Here is a 26924-nt window from a genome sequence, read left to right as displayed (position 1 = left end):
CCAAATGTAAGCTGCAACCAAAGATAAACCTTTTGTATAAAAAAAATTAAAAAACCTTCTTGTGTTCTTTTTGATGGAAAAATCTGTTAGACACATATGGTCAAGGAGAGGAGTGAAAATGACTGTACAAAAAAAGGAATGTAAATGTAAATTAGGAAAAGAAAATAGAAGTGCACTTTATTTAGCACCAGAAAATAAATCACTTGATTTTCAACAGCAGCAGGAGCAGAAAAGAAAATATTCTGATTCTTATTTTCTATCTGCTAATACCCCTCAATCCTAATTTGAAATGAACAAAGGCTGTGAAATAGGACAAAAACTGTACAGTTTGTGCAGTAAGCACATGACTATAATTTCTCAAAAGACCATGTGAGGCAACCATCTTTTCCATTTCATGCTGAAATTCAGCTCCATTCTCCTTATCACAATGTACTCTCCTACTATTTCAGTGCTTCGTATCAAATGCAGTCCTTTAGAAAATCTGAGAGGCCAAAATAAAAGCAATTATGTTCATTTGTCTAGTCTGCCTAGAATTTACTACAAGCCTTCTTTCAAACCGGTTTTCTGGGATTTAGAGCTAGTGTTCATTATAAAGAAAATAAGTAATCTCCTATCTTAAAGCCTTTTGACGGTACATTGCTACCTGATTCACCTGTCCTACAATGTGTAGTAGTGACACACCTTTTTATAAAGCTACTATGAGCACACTGCGAGCCGGTCTTGCTTCACGTACACCTTGCTGCAGAGCCCCGCTGCTACAGCAGTATCCCTCAATCCATTGTGCTCTGTCCAATTTCTCTTGCATTGATTCTTTCTGACTCTGTGCAAAGAGTACCAAGAGGAGAACTCGCCGCGCCCACCCTGCCCACCTGGGCATAACGGAGCCCACGGCAGGGAGGGCAGGCTGCGGGAATGGCTCCAGGAGCTGAGGCAGTAAGCCCCACAGGCAGTCACTGTCTGCCTGTCTGCCCCACTGTCCGCCTGGCCCCTCGGAGCGCGCCCCGCACGCCCGCGGCAGCTCCGCCTCGGCCCGGGGCTCAGGCCTGGCTCCTCCAGCGAGGAGCGAGAACCTGCTGCGGGCGGCTCCGGGCTGACCCGGCTTCCAGCCGGGCCGGGCGGCCCCTGCTGCCGCCCCCCCGCCCTGCCCCACACCGCGGGCCCTCCCCCACCCATCCCCGCACCCACCCCCGCGCCGGACACGGCCCCCGCCACCTGCCCTGCGCGCCTACCTGCGAGCCGCGCCCGCGCACAGCGACAGCATGGGGGGCGGCGCGGGGGGCGGCGGCGGAGCGGGAGGAGGAGAAAAGAAGGAGGAGAAAAGACCGGAGGAGGAAGGACGGGCTGCAGAGAAGAGGAGGAGGCAGGACAGGAGGAAGAAGAAGCGGCTTTGCTCCCGCGCCCGCTGCCGCGCCGCCCTCTCACCGCCCTCCCGCCGCCCGCGGGCGCAGTGCTCAGCGCCGCTCCGCCGCGGTCCTGCGCATCCGCTTCCGCCGCCTCCTCACGCCCCCGCGTCGCTGGTGTCTCGCAGCCGGAGGCAGCGCGGACTCGCCGCATCTTGCACGGTAAGGGCGATGCCCGTCCCTTCGGCGAGCGCAGCTCCCCGGGGGTGGGAAGGCTGGGCGCCGGTTCCGCGCAGCCCCCGGTCCGTGGAGCTCGGGGCCGGTGGGGCGGGTCGGGCCCCGGGCGGTGCGGCCGCGGTCCGTGCGGTGTCGGGAGGGGCCCGCGCCGCGGGTGGTGCAGAGTTGTCCTTGGGGCCCGAGAGAGCGGACCCGAGCCTGGGAGGGACCGAGAGGTGGCCGTGGGGAGGGAGCGCGGCCCGGCCGGTGGGTCCTGCGCTGTCCCTCATGGGGGCGGATAGCGGACCCCAGCGCTCCCGTGTGTGCATTCCCGGCCGGTGGTCTTCACGGCTTCCCCCGTCTCCACGACGGGATTTGCCTGGTGTGGGTTTGACCGCACACCGATTTGGTCGCGGGTTGTAGAAAAAATAAGGTAGCAAGAGCAGGTGCTGATCTTGCCATTCTTTTAATGCTGTATTTTAAACCCGCTTTGCTTGGAGAACTGGATAAGATTGTGTCCTTTTAAATCAAAATGGTTTAAGGAAAAATAACTTGAAAAGTTGTGACTAAAAATTGTCTTCCTAGTTATATAACTCCCAAATGATGCTGAATGGAAATCAGACTGAGCCAGTAGTGTCACTAATCACAAGTATGCACTGAGGTCACCGTGTTCCATTTCTTTGTCCAAAGTGACAATAAATTGCTCAGAGCACCATGTCACACCAGAGAACACCTTTTATGAAAGGATAACACCATGTCACACCAGAGAACACCTTTTATGAAAGAATAATAGCGTGTCACACCATAGAACACCTTTTATGAAAGGATAATACCATGCCACACCATAGAACACCTTTTATTAAAGGATAATAGTGTGTCACACCGGAGAACACCTTTTATGAAAGAATAGCACCATGTCACATCATAGAACACCTTTTATTAAAGGATAATAGCACGTCACACCAGAGAACACTTTTTATGAAAGGATAACACTGTGTCACACCATAGAACATCTTACATTGAAGGATAACACTGTGCATGTCACACTGCAGAACATCTTTTATCAAAGGGTAACACCAAGTCATATCATAAAACAACTTCTACTGGAGTGTGTTTCTTTATGTCATTACATTTATCACAGTGACTTTTTATTGGTTTTGACTTTAGCATGTGGTCCTACTTGCAAGTATATGTGTAAATACAGTGCAAACCTATTAAAAGAAACCTATAAATGAAAAAATAAGTTGCTAAGTTATTTTAGCCTTGGTGAACTTTTCTTCCAGGAATGAACTGGAGGAAATATGTGCTGTTCTGCTGATAGCTAGACTACATGATTGTAGCAGTTTTTCCTAATCCATGCAAATTCACCACTTTTTTCAACACTTTGTGTTATTGGGCTTTCTGGTGAAGGATTAGGTTTTATGTATTGTGTGTACTTCTTACTGAGGTTACTAGGAGATTGGAATACTGTAGGGATTAATTTTCTAAAATAAGAGATTCTGTTGTTTTTAAGACATAACAGAAAACAATTCCAACATGTCATCAGTCAAGCGCTTGGTTTATGCAGTCATCCATTTCTTGAGAGAACAGAGTCAGATGGACACTTTCACTCCAGATGAACAAGAAAGCTTGGAAGGTAAGCAACAAATGTACTTTCATTTGTTTTTTTATTTATATATGTGTGTTTTTATTTATATATGTGTGTGTATGTATATAATGCCTACACAGATGTTAAATTCCTTTATGTATAATAACAAAAAAAATTTGTATGTATAAAAACCAAATATTATATGCAAATAAGATTGTGATCCTAATGTTTCTGAGATTATTAATTGTAAGACATCTCTCATTTATAAAGTATTATAAAGCTACAAATGTGTAGTGCCTTAATTTGAGCAACAGGTACTTTACAGTTGCAGAGGTCTTTCCCAATCTGAACAATTCTATGATTCTAAGTTAAGCAGTGCTATAATGCAGACTATGGTAATGACTTGTGTATGTGTACCACAAATTTCTGCTGCTTCTTTCTCTCTTGTATGTTTGCTTTCTTTCTTCATTTCATTTCTGTTAGTAGCTCTGCTGGTTACAGAGGAAGTAAAATAATTACTATATTGGTTTTGGTTTATGAGAAGAACTGTTTCCTACTTTCAAGGATTCTATGTTATTTGTGAGGAAAAAGACATCCTAAGAAAATAAGATAAATGCTCTGCTTTTCTTTTTCACTTGAGTACTGGCTCCAAAGAGTATGTGGTAGTGGATATTTTCAGTATGATGTAGCTTCTACTCTACACCCAAGTTCATTTATCTGTAGACATATTCTCTCTGTATTTCATTAGGTCTTTGTAACCTTATAGTATTTGATGTTCTCCTTCACACTGCTTTTATTCCTTTTCCCTAATTACTGGAGACATCATGTCAGGTGCTATCAGAATATGGAATTGAGAGAAGATTTAAGTCTTAATACTGCAGTAAGTTTTTCATAGCATCTTTTAAAAAGATCTCTCTACTGTTTCAAGCAGTTTTGGTTGTGTCTGTCAGCTAGAGGAGGAATTTGGAGAGAGAAGTCTACGAACAGCAGTGCAGTTGATCATTGATTTCTGTGAAATCTTAGGCATGGAGAGACTTTGCTGAGATGCAAAGCAAATCCTGCTTCTCAGAGGTGTAAATTAAAAGATAAACCTGGAGTGTGCCTCTTTCTATTATCTCTTGGTTGTCCAGTGTAGTTGTTCACCAAAGTAAACAAGAAAGAAAGCTTTGTGTCATTGTATTCAAAGGATAGTCCCAAAGGAATAAAAGCCAAAAGATTTGGTTATATCAAAATCTGGGGCATTTTGTACATTTGAAAAGCAGAAGCCATCAAAAAATTTGACCTGTGTCAGATAATGATCACGTTCATTTGATAAAAGAAAAAAATGTTTTTGGAATCATATATAATAGAAATGAGGAGATATACTTTTGCTTTTATAATGAAACTGGTAAAAATTGGGTTATGGTTGAAAATTTACCTGATAACATGTCTTAGAGCAGCCTTAGCCAATGTGTTTATGAAAGAATCAATTTTAAGATTCACTTTTCTAAATAAAAGATATTACAAAACCTCAGTTGTGCTTAAAAGCCAAGGCAAAAGTTACCATTTTAATATAGATGTGAAATCCTATTTTTAGATTTGTGCTCTGCCACAAGCATGGTACCATATGCTATGTGTTAGAGGATAAGAGGCAGGCATTTTGAAAAATAGACTCATTTTAGTTGTGCAAAATATCTTTAGTGCATGTACAGTAGCAATAGCCAAGTCTTACTCACTGAAGCATTTAATGTTATGTGGAGACATAAGGGATGAAAAGAATTGACTGATAATTTTTGTTGGTACCTTATGTACCTACTTGGTGTCTGTGAAAAGACAAAACACTATGATTAAGTGACTGTGCCAAGAAGTAATTCAAACAGCTCCCACTTTCCATAAAACAACAACAAAAAAAAAAGAGATAGAACATCACAAAAAAAAAATTGAGCCTTTATAAAATACAGGTCTAGGATGTATTCGTACTCAGTGATAACCTGCATATTGCATGTTTGAATTCTACAGACATGTCAATGAGAGTGTGAATTTCCTTTAGTAATTTTGTACTTGCTTGATGAGTAAAAATGCCTTATTTTGAGAAAGCAGAGTTACTGGAAGGTAGACCAGAGAAATATATTCCCCTAGCATCTAGAGCAGTGATACACATCCCCCATGCTTAGTGCTCAACTCTTTTGTATGAACTAGAAACTTCCCTTCTTCCAAGTTATATTTTAGACTCTGTTTAAATTGCAGTTATTTCTCTTTCCTCTTTACTGCGTGGGGGTTTTTATCTCGTTCTCCCTTTCTTCTTTTCTATATTACCTATTTCTGTTCAATTAAAGCAAAAACTCTCTACAAAATACCCAAGGCTGTGATTTTCTTCTTACTTCTGTGATTGATATACCACAACTGTTTTCTGTAGGGCAGTGTTTCCAAAACAGGAAGGCAGTGGATGCATATAATACTTGACATGGGTAAGGCAATGTGTAAGATGAAGCAAGATGACAGCAAGTACTAAGGGGGCCTTAGCAGCCCAATTAATGCTCATTATTCAGCCTGCAAGTTGGCTGTGATGCAGGCTGTCTTGGCCTTTGTGTTGCTTGGTGATGCAGACTTGTGTTTGGACAGCAGAAGTCCTGGAGCTCTGTGGCACTGGGTTCCAGCATGGCCCAGTGCTGGTACTGTCAGACAGCGGGTGTTTGTGTGAGCCCCAGCTCTTCAGCAGCGAAGTGGTTTGCCAGGTGGCCACTTCAAGCTTCAGCCACCTAGGTGGATTGATGGTAGAGCTAACTGGGAGAACAGATAAGTCTGGCCTTTGATATCAGACATAGGAAAAATCTCAGGTGAATAGCTCGTGTGGTGCTTCAAGTCCTTCCCTGAAATTATTGAGCTTGCGGAATTTGACAGTGCCTTACTTGGATAAATGGGATATCAAGGTGCTGGCAGTCTGGCCTCCTGAAAAACTTTTCAGGCAAAAACCAAGTTTCCACTCCTTTGACTTTACTGGAGTTGTGTTTTTGTATAGTGTTGAAACAGGGTAGTTACAGACATTGTCACAACATATTTTATTTTCTGATTTGAAAATGTTTCTGTTTAGCAATGTTTCTTTCTATGTGGGTTTCTGTTGTTGGCTTGCATTTAGCTAGTGGTTATTCTAACCTATTGATTCATCCTGTAAGAGGTCCTAATTTTATTATATCTATATATATCACAGGTACTATAAGTGATAGATAGAAGGATTATAAATTCCATTTTCCACTTGAAGGAGAAATATGGGAATTTACAGCACCAACTAATTATGTGATGAAAATGCTGAGTAGTAATAAAACTTTAGTGAGAATAATTCTGTTTACACATAATGTGCACTGCTGCATTTTGTGAAACTCTGCTATATCATAGAGATTTGGTGTCATAGATTTAATGCTTTAAGAAAGATAAGGGATTGGGTTGTATTTTAAATTTATGCAAAATTACAAATGAGGAGAGGCATTAAAACAAGGGAGTGATTTCAGTAAAAAAAACTGGCAGGGAAAATTAGTAAGACACTATTGCAAGTGGCTTCCTATTAAGCCATATAAGGAAAAATTATATGTGTTTCACTGATTTTATAATCAGCCTGGTAATAAAAAGTACTATTAAAGGCTTATATATATTTCAAAATTCATAATCTTTACAAGAATTAAGTTTTTCACATAGCATGAGACAAATGAGCTTAACCTGAATCCCTTAGTGCTCTTACTGGGTGATTGAGAACCTGGTCACTTGATTTATAGATTATAGGACCAATTTGTATAATGCATATTTAGTAGTGTATTCAGTTGTTACATGCTATCAACTTTAACTTTGTGTCATGCCATACTGTTTGTAAGAAATTTCTATTGTATCATTTTCTAAAAAAATTACATCTTCCAGGTTTTACTGCCTGTTTTACAAATCTCTTCCCCCTCCCCTATGACCCCTTCCTGCTGGCTTTGATGAATAAGATAAAAATTTGCCTTATAGTTTTTAATGTTCAGTAATTTTACTTTTCTAATTTTGGATCAGTGTTCAGTTTCATCATAATGCAAAACATAATTCAAATTATATTTATTATGTTAACATTAGATTGAGGGTAAGTTTAAACACTAAGAATCTGCTTTTACTGATATTTAATTTGAATTCAGATACTCGTGATTATCCCTAATATGTACAAAACCACCCATTTTTCTGTTGAAGCTAGGCTTTACAAAGACCCTTCTTTGTTCCTCCTCAGTTTTCAGTCTAAAACATTTAGACGATGTATGTTAATAAAAACATTGTTCTTAATAAAAACTAGGTTCTTAAGATTATAAGGAAAATAATTACATCATTTGCAATAGTTTAACTGTGTGTAAGCACATATATATATATGTATATAGACCGAATTGTGTATAGTAATTGCCACTAATCTTCTTTTGTCTAAAACTATGAGCATATTTAAAACTTCAGCTAAGGATATGGTTCTACATTTTTAAGTTTTCATTTTTAGGTGAGTGTATTTATATTATTGCAGGCTAATCCTTACACACAGAACATGTGAAAGGATATTGCAGATATTTTTCTACAGGACCAAGTTTTGTGATTAATGCAGCATTTGATGAATAAAGTATCTTCAAATAAATATACTTTTTTTCCAAAAAAAGATAAGACAAATAAGTATTTTGCCTTTTTTCTGTACAGTAAAGATGTACCATTTTCTTCTAGCTGTCATGGCACACAAATATATGCTAGTTGTGTGCCTTGAGGTGGGGTGTGTGACACATGGACATTTCTAGTCGTGTTATGAGTTGTGGTGCTCTTCTTAAATCATTATATTTTACATTATATATATTCTGTAGGATCTAGCTGGCCAAAAAACCCCCAAAACTTTAAAAGAGTGAAAGAATTAAAATAAAATTTTAAATTGGTTTAAATATAACGGCCAAACTATGTGTGGATTGTGTATATCTTAGATCTTTTTCATTCTGTGGGGATCAGGTGGCCTCTCTTTATTTTTTTTTTTATGTTCCAAGGAGCTGATTTTACTAGCTGAATAAGGAAGTGAGTCACAACTTTATAAATAAATTAGTGAAATTATGCTTATATTGAGAAACTGGTGACCTATGTTATTAATTTTTTTTCCTGTAAGTTGCAATTCAGTGTCTGGAGACTGTGTTTAAGATTACCCTGGAAGATACTCATCTTGCATCCTCACAGCATTTGATAGAAATGTTCACAAATTCTATTCAAAAGGTAAGAATTTAATTTAGATTCTAGAGTTACTCTTCTAGTATGCACTAAGGTTTCATATTGTATATGAATACAACAATATTAAAGTTCTGTATAGGTCAAAATGATGTGAAAATTTAAGGAAAATATGAAAAAACCTACATTTCCATAAAAGCTAGGATAATGTGAATCTTTGGGGGCAGTGGGAGGAATTAATTTCAGCTAGACATGGAAAATTCCATTCAGAGAATCACTAAAGAGTGGATGCCTCATTCTCACTTGAAGTTTTTTATTCTTCATTTAAGCATTTTGCAATTCCCAGAGATAAATGCCTGATGTGCCTAAGGTTATTCATAGTTTGCAGATGTTTCTCACTTCTTTCTGAAAGTTTTTTGATAAAGTCAGGGCTTATATATTAAAGGAAAAAATCTTGGTTTTTTCCCATACAGAATGACATGCTGCCTCTCTCACGTTCTTTACCAGAAGGAGTTGTAAAGGCTGACCAACTGAAGGATGAAGGTTTGTAATAAAAACAGAAATAAATTTACTTATGCTCTTATTATATTTTTGCATTATTGTGGGTAGTGACAGTATAGCAGCTAGGTACCACACACCCCACAAAAAAAACTTCAGCTTATAGATTCTCTGGTGACTGCTATGCCCTAAGAGGGCTAGGTAATTTGTTCCATCTGGGAGCAAAGGAAATAATGTTTATTCTCTTCCTGGCTCTACAGGTTGCTTAAAATCTATGGGAGAACATGTAAAGTTGGAAATATTCCTAGGTAGCAGAAACTTTAAAGAATGAACAGCTATTGTTTGGCTGTTTGTGCATTGTAATACAAGTTTCTACTCTTATTGAAATAGGTATGTGATGTCGAACATTGGTTAAAAACTGACCCAACAGAAGCCAATGGAAAAGTTCTTGTCGACTTGCTAGGGTTAATATTTCACATATGTGAAATTATGTGTGCTTTATAAAAATTGCAGACAAGCCAGTTGTTTATTTTCCTTCTGGCAGCTCTTATTGCTGTTCTGTGAGGAAAAGCAGCTGTACCACAGAAGTCACTAATGCTGCCCAAGAAGGAATCCATATTATTTCCCCTCAGAAAGAAGGGGAGAGAAATTATAAAAAGCATGTAGCACGGGTAACAGTTATGAATTATTATGGATTGATGATTTATGAATCACATTGTTTATGACCTGTTAGATTTTCAGGTAGCTGAGTTTTATAGGAAAAACAAGTAAACTTCTAATTGCAAGGCAGATATAATCCTCTCAAAATTTCTGTAATAATGTGGAAGAAATCCTATTGTTTTTCCAAATGAATTCCATGTCTCTCTTACCTTAAAACTGGCCATATGTAATCATAAATGCAGTTCACTACTGCCTCTGAAATAATTTCCCTAATTGTTGGAGTTGCTCATTAGCTTTTTAATTCTGAGAATGAGAGCTCAAAACACGGTTAGGTCACAAGTGAAAATGTGTTAGTAAGTTGTAACCTACCTGCTGTGCGTGCTGGCTTTTTGTTTTGCTGTTACTACCAATTCATGGAAAGTGAAGACTACCTCTTGGTTTCAGTAAGGTTATTACCTCTGCTGAAAAAAACTAGAAGGGTCTAAACTTGGTAACAAAGGACCGATTACAGTGTCATCTGTCAGGGGCATTAGTAAGCAGTTCCGAACTGCTTGAAATGCCTCTGGTAATTTCCCATAATAAAATTAAAACTTTGTGTCCTGCTTTCTCTGTTGTTTTGATCCTACGCATATTCACACACATATTATCTATCACCACTATTGTGCTTTTCAGTTATGAGTATTTTCTAGCCTGAGTTAGGAAATAAATTATATAATCTGGACAACTCTACTTGATGTGTATCTTATATAATATTATAAGTCTATAACTGTGATTTTTCTCATTTTTATCTGTATACCCTCAACAATGGAACGAACAACTTGCCTCACCTTTGTGGCCACCAGCCTGCTCCTCTAGTTTCAAACCAGCCCTAATCTTTGGAGATTTTCACTAATGAATGGCAAAACAAAATCAGGGAGCTAAATTTTCTTTCTTGGTAACCAGGAAGTAATACACAACCAGACTACTCAATACTTGAATTTAGACGCGTAACCTTGTACATCATTTGACACTTCAGCTTAGTGTAAGATGTGTAAGAGCACAGATTATGTGAAGGTTTGTATAGTGTAATGGTGGCTTGATTGTAAGAAGATCTGTGTTTTATTACCACAGCATAATTATAACAATAGGTAGTATTTACACTATAGAGGATACACGCTCAGAAGTATAACCGTTTGTGTAATTTTTTTGTCCTAAGGATTTTGTATAACATTAAAATAGAATAATATAGTTGCTTTTCCTTATCTCAGCAGAATTAGTAGATCTAGCTATTTTTTCTGTTTTCCTGTAGCAAGGTTGCAGCTGGAGAGAGAGATAACAAGAAGCGTATGCACTGATACTATCTCCAACTTAGCCTTGTACACTGGGTCATATTCAGACCAGTATTGGAAATTCTAATGTTGATAGACATTGATGGCATTTTTGTTTTAAAGGAACACTAACTGCTGCAATCTTGCTGAGTGCAGCTGACTTGCAACACTTTTTTGTCTGACAACATAATTTAGTGTACAGATCTCTACCTTTGAACAAAGGAAAGCTGCATAAACAGTGGGCCTCTAGAAACAAGAAAGATGTTGTTACATTCTGCATGTATTTTGAAGGTATACATGCAAGTACAGTTTGTTTGAGTTCTCATGGAAGAGACCGCTTACTATAATTACAGTCTAATATAGCAATATTAGAGGATGGGATTTTGTACTACTTTGATGACACTTTGTTTCTTAAATCTGGTTTTGTTCACAGAGCTCTTTGTGTTCACGAATAAATGCAAGTACAGTTGCTTCAGTTAGTGCAAGCACTGAGGACTTGCTCCGGTCTTGCTTTCTCTCAGAGATAAACTGTTGCACTGACTGAACTTTTCTAGCCTTTGCTTACGCAGTTGCCTACATCAGTAGTAACTTATTGACCTATCCCTTGACTTGTTTATTTTAGGAGAAGGTTTAAATATTTGGCTGAAATACAAGAAGTCAGTGGAAGTCTATATTTTTCCTGACCATTTCTTGACATTTCTAGGAAATCAAGGCTCCTGTAGGATCTAGCTGGCCAAAAATTGGTAACAGAACCACAGACAACTTTGGGCACTGAACTAGGGTTTTTTACTACTGTGTCATCAGGAAAGAGGAAAACTACCAGGATTGCCTTGTGTTGGGGACAAAAGAATGTTTAAGGTGTCTTTTGCTTTGAAAGACCTTAGTCCAGAATTTTCTGTCCATAAAGAAGTTACATAAATGTTTCTGGGTTTTTTCCCACTGGACTTAAAATACATGAAATGTGAAACTTTGCTACAAAGTAGAAGTTCTAAGCTCCCTTGGTGAGAAATTTTACTTCTGAATCCTTTTGGATTGCTTACACTATACATACTTTTTATTATCTTAATGAGTTAATTATTTAGTGTCACAAAAATGGGGCTTATGTACTTAGTTTTACTTTAGTTTGATTTTTTGGGTTGTGTTACTTAGATAGTTACTAGCAAGTTGTTGGGACATATAAGAAAATGAGATTAAAAAATTAACATAGCATATTGGGCTTGCAAAGATAGTTTACTAGAGAGGAACTGCAATTACAATTACACTTCTCAGTGAAGTGATCTTTCCTTAACAGCAGAAACTAGCTGGAAAGTCTGAAATACCAAAATGAAAGAGGAAGGTTTCTGTGTTGTACTGCAGTGTACATAGTAAACTTCACAGACATAGTAGATATTTTCATTTGCAGTATTCTGTGACTTTTCTGTTTAAAAGTATGTATCTCAAAGAAGTGCAGTCATAACTCACTTCTGTAGATGCTAAAAGGTAGCTGCTCTGTTTCTTTCATACACAGCTGTCTCCTCTAACTACATACTGTCTCATCTAATTACTTAACAGTTTTTATAATCCATTTCAGGTAATAATCATATGAAGGAAGAAAATTATGATGCTGCAGTGGATTGTTACACTAGGGCTATAGAACTGGATCCAAACAATGCAGTCTATTACTGCAACAGGTAAACCCAATATGATACACACCTTTCATTCCTGGACTTTGTTAACATTACTGTAAAAATAAGTTGTAAAGGAGGTCAAAAGCTAGAAACCCCTATTTAGAAATTTATTGCTGGATTTGTAAAATTAGGGTAAAAATGGGCTCATTCAGCATGTCTGTATCAGTTAAAATGGACTTTAAAATTACTTACAACTCTTCAGATAAGGTATTGTGTGTGTCAGGTTGTCTACATTAAATCATAACGTAGGCTGTGATTTCTAGCCTGCTGAGAGTAGTAAAAGCCTTTTTCTCTAGTGACTCAGCTGCTCTCTCTGTCTCCTTGAATACTAACTACCACTGGCAAAAAAAAAATCATCAATGCAGGAATACCATTTTGGAGATTTCAAGCATTTTGCAAATAATATTTTCATGTGTGACCTGTTGAAAAATAACAATGCTGTTGTTACAGTTTTGTTATCTAATCTGTTCTTTACGGTCATGAATGAAGAAGACATAGTGATTTGGCAGCAGGTAAGCTTGGAAGGGCATGGTAACCTAGTCACAGCTGTCTGCTCTTGCGGAACACTGCTTGGAAGAGCAGCCAAAGAGCAAAGGCAGCCCCGACTTTAGGGCCTACTGGAATGAGCCCACCTCTAGAGTGCCTCCTTTATTAATTTAAGGATATAGGATATATTAACTGAAGAGCTATAAATCTGGCCTTGTGGCACTGTACCCACTGGATTGTGCTATTTTTGAAGCTCTGCATCCATTGCTCCAGAGTTTAGTTTGTGATAAATAGAAATGAGAGATTCAGTGTTTAAAGGCAAGTTTGAAGAGAAAGGAAATTATGCAGTTTGCTAACATTTTACATATTTAGGATGGCGGTTCAAAAGTGTAAATAATCTATATTCCTTGTGAAAACTGATCACGAGTCACTTTATGTACAAAATTGAAATATCAGACCAGATTCAAAAGCTTCCTGAAATCACTGTAAGTTTCCTTAGTACAGGCTTAAATGTCAAAGTTTTAATTAGCAAAAGCAGAAATAATTTTTGTGTTGCATCATCACATACCACATTTGTGAGAACCAAAATGAATCTCACTGTCAGTCAGTACAGTATTGTATGTAATGATTTAAAAGAAAACAGGAGTTGTTTGGAGCTTTGTGGATGATAAGAATATTTCAATAAGTATATACCTTATTCTTATCTTAAGCTTGTTAGGGAGACATGGGGACATGCTGCATTCAGTGGGATTGCTTTTTATCCATAGCAGTGCAAAAAAGAGTGGACTGATATGCCCTGAAAATTTTAACTGGCTGTGTAAATCTTGTGAACATGGGAAAATGTTTTCTGTTCAAACACATGTAAGAACAAGCATTGCCCCCAGCTTTTATATATAAATCTTCACTGGCATCTGCGGAGTTGCACTACTGCTTAACAGCCCAAAACAGATAAGTAGTCCCATTCAGAAGACATTTTAATCAAAGTCAGAAAACCCCAAGCAATATGGAGCTAGTCACAGGACAAAGGATTCTTAATAACAAGGAGATATTCTTTATGCAATGAAAATATATTAATTTTTACTCTAATTTTTAACCGAGGAAAAATAAATGAGAGTGGTTTGTAACCTTTCAAACTGGTGAAGTTTTGCTTATTAGTGTGTTTCATTTTAATTGTGTCACATTCATTTCATTTAATGTGTCCTTTTTAATTTGGTCAAGTCTTTAATCTTATTGTATTAATATCTGCAACATTTAGTATTTCTCCAATATAGAGATGTAACTGTAATTTAGTAAAGCAGAGGTTATTGAGATGAATTATAAAATCCTGAGCAGGGAAAAATCACAGTATTCCTTTGAATGGCTGTAAAACTATACTTCTGGAAAACGCCAATTACATAAAGTATTCCTCCTAAACAGTGATCTTATATAAACTACTACTTGACAGTTTCACTTCTTATAATAGGTTTTATGATTTATTCTGTGCATAGTCATATACTAGATCTTAGACAGTTCCTTAGAATTGTTTGTCCTTTGTGTCCTCAGAGGTGAGTACATGTTCTCCAAAACCATAGTCCAGCAATGCACTTAGGCACATACTTAACTCATAACATTTGCTTGTCCTATTTCATTAAAGAAAGTTAAGCATAGCCAAAATAGCGAATGAAAAGTCAGTAAGATGAAATAAGTCAGAAATGTTGAATATCTAGGCTTGGGCTTTGGTTGTTTTGTTTTGGGTTTCTTTGGTTTGGTTTGGTTTTGGTTTTTTGTGCGTTTTTTAATTGGTTGGTTTTTTTTGACAAAGCTTCATTTCCTTACCATCTTTCTCTTAGGGCTGCTGCTCAAAGTAAGCTCAACAACTTCAGGGAAGCAATAAAGGACTGTGAGAGTGCCATAGCAATAGATCCAAAGTACAGCAAAGCATATGGAAGAATGGGGTAAGCTAATAGAAATCTGAGGTAAACACTGAAGACCCATGTGTACATTACCATAGATTTTCTGAAATATGTGGAGACACTTACAGAATTCACTGTAATTCACTTACAGAATGTTGTTGTTGTGTAAGTATAACAATTTTCTGAAGGTGACCCTATCAGACTGTCAGTTCTTTTTCTATGTGGTTGATACCAGCATTTTCATCAGATTTCATCAGTTTGCAGTTTTTATCTTTAAATTTCTCAACTTGCTGGATTTAGTTTAGGAAGTAATGATAGTTTTTTCCTACCTCCTAACTAGTTAAAAGGAATCAAATTTCTGCTGTTGGTACACTGAATCTGTTAATGATGCTGTTAGAGAACAGCATTGGGGCTTCACACTAGCAGGAATAAAGCCTCAGTTTTTCTTTAAATAGTTCTTTGGAAGCAGATATTTTAGCAAGAATAAGCTGTGTCTCTTTGCCAGATTTTCTCAGCAATGTCTGAGAGATTAACTGTATAGCCTCTTGAGGGTGGATTTCAGTGTTAACTGAAAACAATGTCAGGAATGCTCTAACAGGCTGTTGGTTTGAGTGAAAAGCCATTCTTCCAAGATGTCTAGCTTTGCATTTTCAATAATCAAGCACATTGTAATAGTGGACTTAATGCTGCATTATGTCTTTTGGGGTTATATTTATACCAGTAAATTAAAAATTGCTTGGGATTGTTTGTTGAGTCAGCTATGTCCATGTTAATAAAATTTACTTTGCAGTATGGAGTGGCCAAACTGCATTCAAACAACCTACTGCTAAACTGCATTGGTCTGTATTAAATTCTGAACCATGCCCTGAAATTGTCTATGATAATTCTTGTTGGCTTGGGACAAAACCATGCAGGGGACATTTATTTTAAGATAAAATATGGTGGAATTGTATCACTAAAAAACTTTCCATAATACAGGTGATTTACTAATACCAACCTAGACTAAGGAGCTTTTGAAATGATGAATTGATTTCAAAATTTTAGGTTGAATTGGTTGTTGAATTAGTTTTGTTTCATTTAACTCTCCTTAGATTGTTTCTTCATATAGCACCATCCAAGCTCCCTTGATTTCACTGATAGGGAGAGATGCTACGGGCTCATTTAACTGGAGATTATTTTAGAGTTTTGGGTGTAAGACCAGTGTTTCTTTGATACACACTGAAAGTGGGACCATCCTCAGGCAATCAAGCTTCTCTTTATTTTATTGTCTGGTTGTTTTAATAGAGGATATATTTTGAGCTGCAAGCCATTGCTTAACCCAGCAGATGAGTAAACATTTGGCATAGGCTGATTGAGGAAACTGTGCTTGTTTAGTAATAAGTGAAAATCCCACCCCCATGCCCCCAGTGTAGAAAACACCTTCTCAACAAAAAGTCCTTATGAAAAAGATGTGCTCTCTGATGACATTATGGAGACATACCAGTTTTTCTCAGAATCTTACAGAAATTCTTTGTATGTCACAGAAAGATGCAGAAATGCCACAAATATTCAGAGATGGGAGACATTTTAAAGTGGGAATGTCAGTTAAAGGTGGTATTTCCAGCATGATCCTGAAAGACCACTTGTCTGGGTAGGAGGCATGAGGAAAGAAATGTCTGCTGTTGTGACTTGTACTGTGCTCCAAGAAACTTTCTCTGTTAAATACTTTTTCTGTAAGAAGCACTATTGCATCACAGAAATAATGGATTGCATTTCTTGTCTGGGCAGAAACTATTTTGGCAAGTTAATGGGCCAAAAGGGAGAGACTGTGTTTTATGGGGGAAAATGAGTTAAGAGAGACAATACTAATACTGTGTGGATTCCTCCAGGAGCTATATGGGAAATTCCTAGAGTTTTATACTCTTACTGAGAGCCATGACAATCACGGATGTATCTAAAACACTGAACTTGTTTGCATGAGATGAAAGACCAAGGTCTGTTAGTGGACATAAGCACAGGCTTATCAAACCAGGGTGTGTAGTTCAGCATCAGAAGGTGAACTGAAGTACTAAATATCTGAATGTGGGTTACACGAATCTTCTACAAAATGTGGAAAAGATCAGATTAGTTTTTTGGTCAGTATAAATTGAAAATATAGTGGCAGATAGAATTGAAACTGCAGCCAGATGGACTTCTGGAATAGTTCAAAGAAAGATGATATTTTAAGCATAGTGGCTAACCAAATTTGAAGTAAAATACTGCTTAAAAGTAGTAAGTCTATCCTGTGCTCTCATTAGCTGCTGAAGCAGAGTCTTTTTCAAAACATTAAATAGGGTTTCTTACAGCAATTTACATATATTACTACTATGCTGTATAACTCATTTGTCAAGATGTTGAAGTACAAGATCCAAAAGGAGAACCTTTACATTGATCCTGAGACAAAAATGCTGAAACTTGTAGGTCCAGTATTTTAAAATAATGAAAATGTTAATAATAAAAATCATTTTATATGAACATATAAAGACAACAATATAATCATGAAACATCTTCTCTATTCAAATATTTAATACAGTAATTATCACATTAAAAGTATGGGGTTTTAATATATATAAAAATAAACAATGCATTTGTAGGTCTAGTTTCTTAACATTGCATAACTCATATTAAGAGTATCTTTGCCCTACCTACCCATGTAAGTTTCTAAATAATCTCTTAGGTCAAAAGAACTGGAAAAAACACTTGGAGCTTATGCAAAAAGGCACAGATGCCAGATACAGCTCCTGGTCTTAAAGTGACTAAGTCACTTGATGATACCAAAGAGTTTTTAATGTAACTTGCATATATATGAAATAGACAATGCAAAATGTGTTCTTGAGGGATCCCCTTCTCTAAAAAAATGTGTTAACACTAAGCAGTAGTACCTGTTTTAATTAAATGGTCAAGCTAAAAATCACTTGTGAGATACTATTTTATTTAGAACAGAAAATATATCATTAGCTTTTGATGATCATTTATGTTCTAACCAGGATTTCTTTATTTCATATTAGGTTGGCTCTGACCTCTGTGAATAAATATGAAGAAGCAGTTACCAGTTATCAAAAAGCACTGGATCTTGATCCAGAGAATGACTCTTACAAGTCAAATTTGAAAATAGCAGAACAGAAACTAAGAGATGTGTCCAGTCCTGTAAGTTTGCTCTGTATCTATTTATTTGCAATAGTTTAAACTGGGATTTTGTAGGAAACTTAGCTTCAATTGCAATTTGTTTGTAGACTGGAACTGGACTGAGTTTTGACATGGCAAGTTTGATAAACAATCCTGCCTTCATTAGCATGGTGAGTATATCTCAAGGTTTGCATTATCCCGTTTTAAAAACTGAACTTTTAAGAACAACTGTTGTTCAATAACACAAGCAATTTTAATGAGTATTATTATAACAATGGTTTTATTACACTGAATTTAAACTTTTCTACATCATTTTAGACACAAAACAAGAAGTGAAGCAAGTATCTCCAATAAAGCCTTGTCTTATTTCCAGTTGATTCTATTACTTATAGAAAAAAACACATATAGGTTAGCTATGCTGGTTTTATGTATGCTATGACAGAAAGCTCTTGTCAACAACATGATAAAAATTTCTTCAATTCTCCACGGAACAGTTAACAATGATACAAGGACTAAAGTAACTCTTTTGGGAGAACTATTCAAGAGACCTTTCTGTTCTTACTCTTTCAAATTATCCCTAGTAACCTTAAGACTTAAAAAAATGAATATAAATAGCATATATTGCATTCTTCTTATGTTCAGTACAATAACAAATTGTGTACTTCTCCCTCAGCGTTGTCTTTTTTATCCATATGGCTTTCTTAACAAAACAGAATTAATTAACTTTTTGGAATGGAATTTCGAGTAAAATAAACTAAAAAATCCCCACAAAAAACACCCCCCAAACTTACTAACTTCCTTTAGGAAAGCAACTAAAACTTTACAAGCACTCTGGTAGCTTCAATGGAACACCACATTTCAGCCAGTGCTTTTGTGTGGAAGTGCACTGCATTCAAAAGAGATCCATATCTGGTGTGGTAACATGGTCCAAATAATAGAGACAGTAGGCAAGGAAAGAGGGAGCAAGTTTTCTGATGGCATTCATGATTAAATAGCACTGCATCTATGTGTACTACTTCACTAGCCACATGATGTATTTAAACAACCTCTGTCTGTTTGAAATCAATGATGTATGGAGCTGGCTTTGGGGAAATGATCTTTTACATTGTTTCCAGAAGATGCCTGGTGAACTAGATAGGACACAGAGCATTTATTTAGGAATGAATGAGTTATTTTCCCAAGGTGTAGTGACTTGGAATTTTTTTGTTAAGGTGAAAAAACTGCCTCACTGTCTGACCTTGAGAAAATTGGTATTAGCCTCAGTTTTTGGCTTCTAAACTAGAGAAGGGTTATTACTGATGGAAGAAACTAACCCTATATTGAGCACAGAATAGACCTGCATGTGACATTTTATCAATTTTATATCGAACTATTAACTAGAGAAAAAAGTTTATTTACTTTTGAGTTATCTGTATATGTTGATGTATTGATCAATAAAATGAATATTGGATATATCTGATTTTTGTAATATCTTTAACAGGACAGTTAAAAGCACATACTGTGTTTTGTCTACTGGTGGTACATTCATACAGACACTGATTCCTGTAGGAATTACATTACTAACATTGAAAAATCACATTTTTTTCTATAGTATCAGTCCACAGACACTCTTACACTATGGTAAAAGCAATATAATTTTAGAGGTATCTAATGAATGAGAAATTTAAGTAGCCTCATGCTTACTACAAAATAAGAAGATACTCAGTTACCAGAGAAGATATATGTTACCACAAAACCATACTACAAAGTAAGTCCACATTGCAATTTGGTTTGAAATATTTTGTGGCCATAATCTTAACTGTTAATGCCTGGTACTAATAGTAGTTACAAAATTAATTTATCCAGGCTGAGAAGCAACAAAATACAGACTTTTGTCCAAAAAGTCCAGTTGAAAACATTTATCCTTGCAATTCTTCAATGTTTCATTTGTTTGTTTAGTTTTCTGTGGCGGGGATTTTTATGTTAAATGGCTTGTCATATTTTTCATGTCTGAATCTATAACCACTATTTTTTCTTTAACACATAACAAATTGTTTCAGCTTCATCCATGAAATACGTTGCTGTAGTGATTCTTTTTGCTCTGCATGTAAACTTAATTTTGTAATAGAACAGAGCATGTGGGTTTCTTCTGCATGATTTTCTCAGTGATAGCCAAGTAGTAAATGTTTTATAATTTCAGCTATATGTTGTCTATTCTAGGCAGCAAGCTTAATGCAAAATCCTCAAATTCAACAACTGTAAGTATTAAATTGGGTTACCATTAAAACAAATGTGTTAAGACGTTTGAATTAATAAAAGATGCATAGTACTTACAGCTATATTTTTGAGATGTAGATATATTATTGAAAATGTAATTTTATTTTGCTTACTGTAGAAGTGTAGCTTCTTCTTGCAACTTAGTTCCTCTTAGCAATTCAAAAAATGAGTGGGGCTTATTGCTTACAGTAAAGGTCCCTGCACACCCCAATGCAAACACTGTGCTAACTGTTCCAGGATGTCAGGGATGATGTCAAATGCCATTGGTGGCCCTGCTGCTGGGGTTGGTGGCCTTTCGGATTTGTCCAGCCTGATCCATGCGTAAGTAAGAACTGCATGGTTTTAACTATCACATTTGTACCAGGGTAACTGTGCAACATCTGTCTAAAAAGATGCACTGTCAAGGGAATTATACTGTGGTCTGTTCTCACTGTTTGTTATTAAAACCCGGAACTATAAGACTTATTTTCCAGGACTGCATTTGTTTGCTCCATACATTGCCATCAGCTGGAATCACTGAACTGCTGTGTGCTCAGCTTCACTTTCTGGTTCTCATACGTTCTCATACTCTCACATTTAGTAAGTGGCATTTTCTAATGCCACTTACTAAATTCCTTTAAATCTTTTAAGTACTCCTACTTGTGCTTTCAAATTGTGTGGATAACTACCTAATATCTCAGATACTATTTAGGAAAGCTACAGATTTACTTAGCACAAGTCAAACCAATTTCTGCTCTGGCATCCCTTCATTTAGATGAGGAATGTTTCAGGGAACTCAGGATAATGAAGAATACCTTTACAAAATCCAGGACACAAGGTTTTTGTACTATAATGATGATACCCATCTGGAAGGGTCTGCAAAAAAAATGCCATTTGCTTATATCCCAAGATCTCTAATAGGGCATACAATTTTACTTTATTCCAGAATTCTAGCCAATTCCAAACTATTTTTAAGTTTCACGTCTTCAGGGCAAAAGTAATTTATGATTTACATCACACATAGAAATGTCTTGCTGCAAAAATTTAGGGCTATTTTCATAAAAACTGTGTGCTTTGCAGACATCTATAAAAATGTTGCTTTCCTTCAACCTGCACTGCAGTTTGAAGGGGTCTTGATAGTTTGCTACTTGCACAAAATGTAGAAGTAACAAAGACGACAAGCTAGGCTTTTTGTGAAATCATATTTTTTACTTATTATTTTTTTATTAGTAAACAAGTGTTATGCTTCTCTTATACATGGAATTAGTCTCTGCTATTAATTTAATTCTTAAGCTACAACTGTTATAGATAGATCTGTTATTACTTCAGTCATGAACGATACAAAAATTTGATAGTATGCTTGCTTTCAGTTAATGACATTGTGTTCACAAGTACAAGTCAGCAGCTGCATACTCTATTTCTGGAACCATTAACATAACGTTGCATGCCAACTCTAAGAGTAGTTACTTTAAACAGTTAAGAGTGGATCCTGTCAAAAAGAAGGTAGTAATTCACTGTAGCAGATGTGTTATTTTACCATAAAAGGCAATATATTTTGTAAGGTGATACTTTTCTCCTCCATGTTATCAAGTAGAAGTAATAGTACTAAAAAATGAAAATAAATCTATGACAGTGATCCTGTTTGGAGACACTTCAACCAGATAAATTCATAATACTGCAAATACCTTAAACTGGAAATTAAGGTATCTTTAATCTTAATTTTAATGTAATGCACCTTTCAGCTGTATTGTGATATCGTGTTTTCTTACGAATGCTGCTTTTACTTGCTGAGCTCACTTAAAACTGTTCAACACAGGGGGCAGCAGTTTGCACAGCAGATACAGCAGCAGAATCCTGAGCTCATAGAGCAACTGAGAAATCATATCCGGAGCCGATATTTGAGTGGCAGTACTGAAGAACATTCCTGACTTCAGCAAGTCATATGAATTGGAATGATGTATAACCCTAAAACGCATACCATAGTTAGTAGCAAAAGCACCATTGTAACTCTTCTGCTTGAATAGAAGACAGAAAATTCTTTGTGTGTGTTTGCAAACAAGAATAAATCTGGTAAACAGATCTCTTGCACATAACTTGGAACATAGCGTTTATGTATAGTTACTCCTCTGAAAATCAATACACTGAATAGGTGGTTCATCAAAATCCCCAAGTCAAAGTCATTTCAGTATGTGCATCAGATTGACCTCCGGGGCTGCTGAGTGGGGAGGAGTTTTGTAGGGCGCTGATCTTGCCTAATAGCTACTTCTAAAATGATAGTGTAAAAGATGTGTTAGTCATATGCTGAGAATCACGATGGCTGTACTCCTTTAAACAGTATTGAAATACTGAAATATTGATACAATGGGCCCATCTGATGTGCCCTTTTATAATGAGCATTAAGTAGTGTTGGTATAGAGAGTACTTAAAATTCATGCTTGACAAGTCTGTTTCCTTAATCCTGTGGAGGGGGTTTCATGAGTAACAGGAAATACATTTCAACTTTTCATTGGGCAGAAGAGAGGAAGGTGACTGCATATGAAGGAGTAGCACACTTTGTGGAGAAAGAGAAGACAATAATTCTGGGCAGGATAATGCACAGAAATCAAAATGAAACTTTGCTTGGAAAAGGAAAGAAAAGTTGTAGTGTTTTCTACTGCCATGTACCCTCATCATGATGGTAGCCCTGGAGGTCACAATTATGGCACTATGTTCCTAGGCATGGCAAGCTGTATTACATTCCGTATGTATGCAGTATTTAATATAAACTTAAAATTCTTAACTGTAATAAGCTAAAACTGAGCCTGTGACTGTACAAATAACTATTACTGAAAATTTTAAAAAAGAACTGCCTTAGAAGGATTCTTTTTCTATTCTTGTGTGATAAATCACTGGCTTAAACAATTGGGGATTTTTTTTAATTACACATATCTATCTAAAATGATGATTATATAATCAAGTTAAAGATTTTTCAACTCTATAGTATTTGTTTCTTGCTCAGTTAATATTACTCTTGCAAGACTGCTGCTCCTCTGTATGTCTAGTATGTTAACTTTTTTACTGTGTTTACTGTTCACACTGCTTTGTGACACAAAGTACACTTGTTCTTAGCCCAGGGACCTTCTCAACAGGCGTCCTCTTCCTATATCTAAACTAATTTGAGGAGCCTGCTTTGAATTTTTAGGCAAAGTGATCTCTCATGGCCAGTTAGTCTGGAGGAATAGCAACAGATTCCCAAACGGAGAAATACACAGAAAGTCCTCAACCTTACACTTTATATCCAATTGATCTTGTGCTCATAAAAGAGCTCCCCCAGCAGAAGCAAATGCAAAATTTGAGGGTAAGTAATAAACTTGATTCTAACAAATTATCATTGTACATCTATGGTATGAATCTTACCCTAGTAAACCAGAGAGAAAAATGCTGATCCAAGGAGAAATGAAAGGAATTGAAGAAAACACAAATCTAGGATATCCATATTACCATCTGTTGAATAAAGAGGTAAAGGCTTAATACATGAACAATTTTAAGACATTTCAAACTTTATTGAATAGCTTGCCTATGTACAGCATTAAAATGCTTTTGAAAATTCTCTCTTCAAGTTGGTGTAACTGTTTTCTCCAGGTTGTAGAGATCCTTAAGCTTTACATTAAATACATTTTCAAGTAACAGCTTCTGACTCAACATCTGATGACAAGAAAGAGAATCCCTAAAGGGATCTTTTGTCAGAGGTAGCTCAGATCCTGGATATTATTCTTCAAGGAAACTTAACTTAAGTTTAATTAGACTGAGTAGGACAGGAATACCATTTAGAAGGAAGCTTTATGGAGGCTTTGGGTGGGCTACAAAAAGTGTACAGGTATTACTTGGAATACTGTGTTGTGTCAGGAGAGAAGCGTTGTACCTAGTATGTTAAACTTCACAGTTCCTTTTATTTCTCTTTCATATCTTCAACTGCCCAAAGAGTGTTTCACTAACTCTGATAGGGGGAATATAAAATCCATGGTGGAGGGGGCAGCTCTGCCAATATCTCTGTAGAAACTCAAATGATTCTCACTTTGTAAGAGCAATCCTCATGCATTTACTTTTCTGCTTTGAGATACTGTCAAGAATGTCATGAGAGTTCCTTAAGAACTACAAAGTATGTTAAGATCCAAAGAGGGCAGAAGAAATTGTGTACTTTTACTGTTAAGTACAAGCTCCATAGATAACTGGATTTATGGGAGAACAATCCCCAAGGTTAAATGGAATGAAGCATTGGTTAGTTACCAGAAAACTACTCTTGAAGTCATCTTAATGGAGTTGTAACTTTCACTTCACGTGCTGTAATATTGTTGTGTTTAGGTTTTACTTCAGATAATACCAGAGTATATATTAAAATGTTAACAGCATTAGCTAAGCCTTCAGGAATGTGCTACAACTGACTGGCACAATACTTTACTAGTAAACACTCTCTGTTTGTTATGTATTAACAGAAAGGGCTTTATAGCCTGAACAAAAAACAGTGAAACCAGTAACAGGAGCTGTCATTACATGCTTTTCCACTGAAACCATGAACAGAGAGATCATTTATGCTAAAGTCTGCTTTTCTTTCAATTGCCTAGACTGTTTCAATCATGCAACATGTCTTAATCACAGGGTGTGGAAGGAAGCTTTTCCCGTGTAGTAACTGCACTGTATCTTGCGCTAAAATTTTTCATCCTGCTAGATAAAGTGGTAAACCACAATCCCTGTAAATATTGCTTTAAGATCAATTGCAGTTCAAGTGAGCAAATCTGCATTTACACCTAATTGGTTTTGTATCATTACTGTTCCATCAGTGCATAAGTACAATAATTTGTTAGAGAAGAAAGTATTTTGCAATCAGTTGTGAACTCCTGTAACCTGCTTGCATGGGAGTATATTCTAACTATAATCATAAAGACACTTAATGAAATATTCAGCTTAGAAATTGTTTCAGTTGCACTCTTGGTTTTGTAATAAGTGCAAAGTAAAATCACTCATGCATACTGAGATAAAACTAGCTCTGTAACTTTGAGTAGATTGTTTTATGGCAACAGAAAGTCATACTGGCATAATGCAACTTGTGTACTATTTCTGTATCTCTCCTACCTCTTACTGCCATATGGTTACATCTCCTTCAATTTGTGTAGTTTAACTCAAAGATATATTATAAATAAAGTTATATACTTTTTTGTCTGTATAGTTGTGGTTTTCTGTTTTAATTTTTTATGTATCTCAAGTAACAGGTAAATTGCATTCTTTATAGACCAGTTCATGTTGGTTGGATTTTATCACATAGTCAAGATACATTTCTAATTTATTCTTTCCTGTATGGACTTAGTCCCTAAATATAGAAAGCCGGTCCTCGATTTATCCAATATTTTAACACTGAATACTACTCTTAAGATTTTATACAAGGGAAGCCTTAAGTAAAATAGTGTCAAAACTACCTATAAAGTTGCTAAGTGCCAACATGGTAGCTGAGAAATACAAGCTGCTGATTAGAGTCTTTAACACTAGTTCTCCTAGTGTTAAACTAGGAAAGACAGTCACCATTTTATCTTCTAAATGCCTACCTCTGGATAACCATAGATATTTCAGTCAAAAATATTTCCAGTTTTTGTCAAAACAAAGTTAGGGGAAAGGACATTATAGTGCTTGACCAGGCCCAAAACTTCTTCCTGTATATGCTTTAGAGAACCTGATCTAAGAGAGCAATGCAGGGTGTTTTTTACCTTTTTTTTCCTGAAAAATCTGTTTAATTGCCTCTGGGATGGAAAGAATAATTGTCACCACCTTATTTTAACAATAAAAAATACCTGAATTCTACTATTTTAGTTTTCAGATCCCTACTAATTGGAAAATAACATGCCTGTTGATAGCATGTCCTGTATTGCAGGGAGGCACAACTCTGCTCATGACAGCAGATAATTGGGACAGATTTGCTGTATTGCTTCCTCTTCAAAGAGTGAGCCACAACCAATACAGTCTTTGGCTTATGCTCCAATTCCTAGCTACAAGTGCCTCTAACAGTGCCAGCTGCATTCCCTCATCTCATGCCTTTATCAGGATTTATTTCCTATGGCTATACATGTACCATGCAAACACATTGCCATGCCAGGTACCCCATATTACATTTTTTAGGATTTGGATTCCAGGAACCTGTCTGTAAAAGGTCAATTCTTTTGAACTGAAGTAGTCTTGTCAGAGCCATGATTTTAAAAGGGTTTAAATACTTTAAAAAAATTAAAATAAGAAAAACAAGCACAAAATCCTAGTCTTTTTTATCAATCTCACCCCACCATCCTGCAATGATGTAAATGCAATATAATTTGCTAGAACTACACTTTTTTCAAAGGTTTTATTTTTAGTAGATAAAATGCATATGCATGTTTTAAAAGATTTGAAAACACTGAAGAAATGCTCAGAGAAATAAAATAATCATTATCACATTTACAGCTATATAGGGATTTGATTTTGTTTAGACTCATTTTAAAACAGTTGACTGCAGAAACATCAAGAAGTTGGTCAAAAAAACCTCAGTAAAACTACAGATTTGTTTTCCCTCAGTTTTGCTTGATTTCTGAAGAAACTACACAGACTTGTGCAATATCATCATACTCGTATGTTCTCTTCAAAAATGTGTCTGTAAGTCTTAGGCCAGAGACACTCTGGAAGGGGAAAATATTTATAAGAGTTATTAGAAAGAGCTGTTA

The 26924-nt window shown here is 36.5% G+C and overlaps 3 protein-coding genes across 9 annotated transcripts in view; 1 reads left to right on the top strand and 2 right to left on the bottom strand.

The window, feature by feature from the left end:
- Positions 1–1413, bottom strand: part of NLN (neurolysin) — a 35773-nt gene extending 34360 nt beyond the window's left edge. For all 3 annotated transcript variants that reach the window (XM_063180618.1, XM_063180619.1, XM_063180620.1), the window contains exon 1: positions 1230–1413. In XM_063180618.1, the coding sequence (XP_063036688.1) occupies positions 1230–1261 (32 nt within the window). In that variant the 5' untranslated portion in view covers positions 1262–1413. The remainder of the gene's footprint in view (positions 1–1229) is intronic.
- Positions 1414–1462: 49 nt separating this feature from the next.
- On the top strand, positions 1463–25408 carry SGTB (small glutamine rich tetratricopeptide repeat co-chaperone beta). Of its 2 annotated transcripts, XM_063180625.1 has the most exons (11): positions 1464–1562; positions 3070–3192; positions 8264–8367; positions 8793–8862; positions 12355–12454; positions 14767–14871; positions 17856–17994; positions 18081–18143; positions 20173–20210; positions 20467–20550; positions 22025–25408. In XM_063180625.1, the coding sequence occupies exons 2-11, from the start codon at positions 3093–3095 to the stop codon at positions 22134–22136; spliced, it is 915 nt and encodes a 304-aa protein (XP_063036695.1). In that variant the 5' UTR covers positions 1464–1562; positions 3070–3092; the 3' UTR covers positions 22137–25408. The 2 variants fall into 2 exon arrangements, with proteins under 2 accessions (XP_063036697.1, XP_063036695.1); XM_063180627.1 differs by lacking the exon at positions 18081–18143 and having other exon boundaries at positions 1463–1562.
- Positions 23727–26924, bottom strand: part of TRAPPC13 (trafficking protein particle complex subunit 13) — a 26517-nt gene continuing 23319 nt past the window's right edge. For all 4 annotated transcript variants that reach the window (XM_063180621.1, XM_063180622.1, XM_063180623.1 and 1 more), the window contains one exon: positions 23727–26879. In XM_063180621.1, the coding sequence (XP_063036691.1) occupies positions 26775–26879 (105 nt within the window). In that variant the 3' untranslated portion in view covers positions 23727–26774. The remainder of the gene's footprint in view (positions 26880–26924) is intronic.

This window comes from Melospiza melodia, chromosome Z (genome assembly GCF_035770615.1).
Source record: "Melospiza melodia melodia isolate bMelMel2 chromosome Z, bMelMel2.pri, whole genome shotgun sequence".
Taxonomy (NCBI): domain Eukaryota; kingdom Metazoa; phylum Chordata; class Aves; order Passeriformes; family Passerellidae; genus Melospiza; species Melospiza melodia.
The sequence above is the reverse complement of the archived record's forward strand: the minus strand, read 5'-3'. Positions and strand labels throughout refer to the sequence as shown.

What these genes read in the sequence shown, in the direction of transcription:
- SGTB (XM_063180625.1), top strand. Translation starts at nt 3,093, where the DNA reads ATGTCATCAGTCAAGCGCTTGGTTTATGCAGTCATCCATTTCTTGAGA. An exon ending in TGACCAACTGAAGGATGAAG is followed by an intron (nt 8,863 to 12,354) that starts GTTTGTAATAAA and finishes AATCCATTTCAG; the next exon opens with GTAATAATCATATGAAGGAA. An exon ending in GCAGTCTATTACTGCAACAG is followed by an intron (nt 12,455 to 14,766) that starts GTAAACCCAATA and finishes TCTTTCTCTTAG; the next exon opens with GGCTGCTGCTCAAAGTAAGC.